At 46.8% G+C, this 2,500-nt stretch overlaps 1 protein-coding gene across 1 annotated transcript in view; it reads right to left on the bottom strand.

Annotated features, from left to right (window-relative positions):
• Positions 1–1,021: 1,021 nt before the first annotated feature.
• Positions 1,022–2,500, bottom strand: part of LOC138860166 (BICD family-like cargo adapter 1) — a 187,944-nt gene continuing 186,465 nt past the window's right edge. Inside the window, exons 2-3 of the mRNA XM_070117285.1 lie at positions 1,457–1,613; positions 1,022–1,043 (exon numbers count right to left, since the gene is read on the bottom strand). Coding sequence (XP_069973386.1) covers positions 1,022–1,043; positions 1,457–1,613 — 179 coding nt within the window. The remainder of the gene's footprint in view (positions 1,044–1,456; positions 1,614–2,500) is intronic.

The following is a 2,500-nucleotide window of genomic DNA, read 5'->3' as shown; positions in this document are numbered from 1 at the left end:
AGAGAGAGAGAGAGGGGGGGAGGGGGGAAGAGAGAGGGAGAGGGAGGGAGGAGAGGGAGAGGGAGAGGGAGAGGGAGAGGGAGAGGGAGAGGAGAGAGAGAGAGAGAGAGAGAGAGAGAGAGAGAGAGAGAGAGAGAGAGAGAGAGAGAGAGAAAAGAAAGAAAATGAGAAAGGGAAAGAGAAAGAGAAAGTGTGATAGAAAGAGAGATTTCTGAAACGAAACACTTTCTCTGTGTCACTTAAGAAGTGGACAAACGTATCTAAGTGTCCGCACACTTTAACGGGAACATCTGTCTTCCAGATCTTTCTTTTAATTTTCTTTTTTTTATCTTCCTTTCTTCTATTTCTTTTCCTCATTTTCTCATTATCTCTCGTTTTTCTCATTTCCGTTCTCTTGTCTGTCTGTCTGTCTGTCTCTCTCTCTCTGTCTGTCTCTCTCTCTCTGTCTGTCTCTCTCTCTCTGTCTGTCTCTCTCTCTCTGTCTGTCTCTCTCTCTCTGTCTCTGTCTGTCTCTCTCTCTCTGTCTCTGTCTGTCTCTCTCTCTCTGTCTCTGTCTGTCTGTCTGTCTGTCTGTCTGTCTGTCTGTCTGTCTGTCTGTCTGTCTGTCTGTCTGTCTGTCTCTCTCTCCCCCTTCCTGTAGAGGGCGGTCACGTGACCCACGGAAGTGAGGGGGGGTGGGGTGCGAATGCGGTGCCGCTGTGTGACAGGGCCGTCGGACACCCCCACCCCCACCCCCCGCCCTGACCCCTTCCCAAGCTACGATTTGCGGGGGGTAGGAGGGGGAGGAGGGGAAAGAGAAGGGGGAGGAGGGGAAGGAGGAGGAGAAAGAGAAAAAGAAAAAGATGAAGAAGAAGAAGGAGAAGAAGCATCGAGGGTGGTGTGGGGGGAGGGGGGAAGGTGATAAAGGAGTGGGGAGGGGGAAGGTGATAAGGAGTAGGAAGGGGGGAAGGTGATAAGGTAGGAAGGTAGGGAGGGGTGTTGAGGGGAGGGGAAGGGGGAGGTGACCAAGGAGCGCGCGCTATCACATACTTACTAATGATTTCCTGTGTGGCGATGGGGCGGGGAGGAGGAGACGGAGGAGGGAGGAGGAGAAAGGTGGGAAGGTGGGAGGCGGAAGAGGAATGAGAGGGAAGATTGGAAAGAGAAAGGAAGGGAGGAAGGGAAGGAAAGAAGGAAGGGAGGGAGGGAGGAAGGAAGGAAGGGAGGGAGGAGGAGGGGAGGAAGGTAGGAAGGAAGGAAGGAAGGAAGGGATGGAGGAGGAAGAAGGAAGGAAAGAAGGAAAAGAGAGAGAGCAGAGAGAGAGAGAGAGAGAGAGAAAGAGAAAGAGAAAGAGAAAGAGAAAGAAACTGAAAGAGAAACAAAGAAACAGAAAGAGAAAAAGAAAGAAAGAGAAAAGAAAAAAAAGTGTGAAAAATAATAATAAACAAAAAAGACTACCAAAACAAAAGTGAATAACTTAACAAAAACAAAACAAAAGACAAAAACAAAACAAATCCCTACCTCAATTTCCTGCAGCTGATCCTCAATAACGGCATTTTGTTGTTTGATGTTGGACTCCAACTCCCTGTTCCTCTCCAACAAAGTCTTGCCAAGTTCGGCCGCGAGTTGGAGGTCTGCGAAGAGAGAAAAGAAAAAAAAAAACGTTATTTGAGTCCCTCATGCATCTCACGAAGGTGATGAGTAGTGGGTGATGTGTGAGTAAAGAGGTGGTGATGATGATGGTGATGAAAGAAGAGGAAGAAGAAGAAGAAGAGGAGGAAGTAGTGGTAACAATGATGATAATAATAATAATAATAATAATAATAATAATAATAATAATAATAATAATAATAATAATAATAATAATAACAACAACAATAACAATACTGGTGATGGTGGTGATGCTGATGATGGTGTTGATGATTATGATGATGGTGATTATAAACATGGTGGTGGTGATGATTCCTCCCCCCTTTTATCACTGCTTGCACCACCACCACCCCACCCCCACCCCACCACCACCCACCTCTAAAACCCACCTCTAAAAACACCCGGCCGCGCTTGCCCTCTCTTCTCTCATAAAAAACGAAAAAAACAAAAACACAACCCCCCCACCCCCAAAAAAAGCAAAGAAAAAAAAGAACAAGAATAGTAGCAATTAAACCACATTTCTCAGCGGACTTCCAAGAGGAATGCAGGCTTTCCCACGTGCAGGGGAGGGGGGGGGGTAAGAGGGGTAAGGGGAAGGGGAAGGGGGGTAAGGGGTAGGTGAAGGGGGGTAGGCTCCGGGTAAATGGAACGCCACGCCACGGAACGCCGGCGTATGCGGTCCACGTTCATCGGCGTACATACACACACACACGTACATGCATACACACAACCAAATACACATACATACAAACATGTGTATCTATATACATACATTTATATATATACACGACATGCGCATACACATATACACACACATACACGAACGCACATACACATACATAAATACTTCCTACATACTTACATACATACA

Source organism: Penaeus vannamei, chromosome 40, assembly GCF_042767895.1.
Source record: "Penaeus vannamei isolate JL-2024 chromosome 40, ASM4276789v1, whole genome shotgun sequence".
In the NCBI taxonomy this organism is placed as follows: domain Eukaryota; kingdom Metazoa; phylum Arthropoda; class Malacostraca; order Decapoda; family Penaeidae; genus Penaeus; species Penaeus vannamei.
This window is presented reverse-complemented; position numbering and strand designations above follow the sequence as displayed.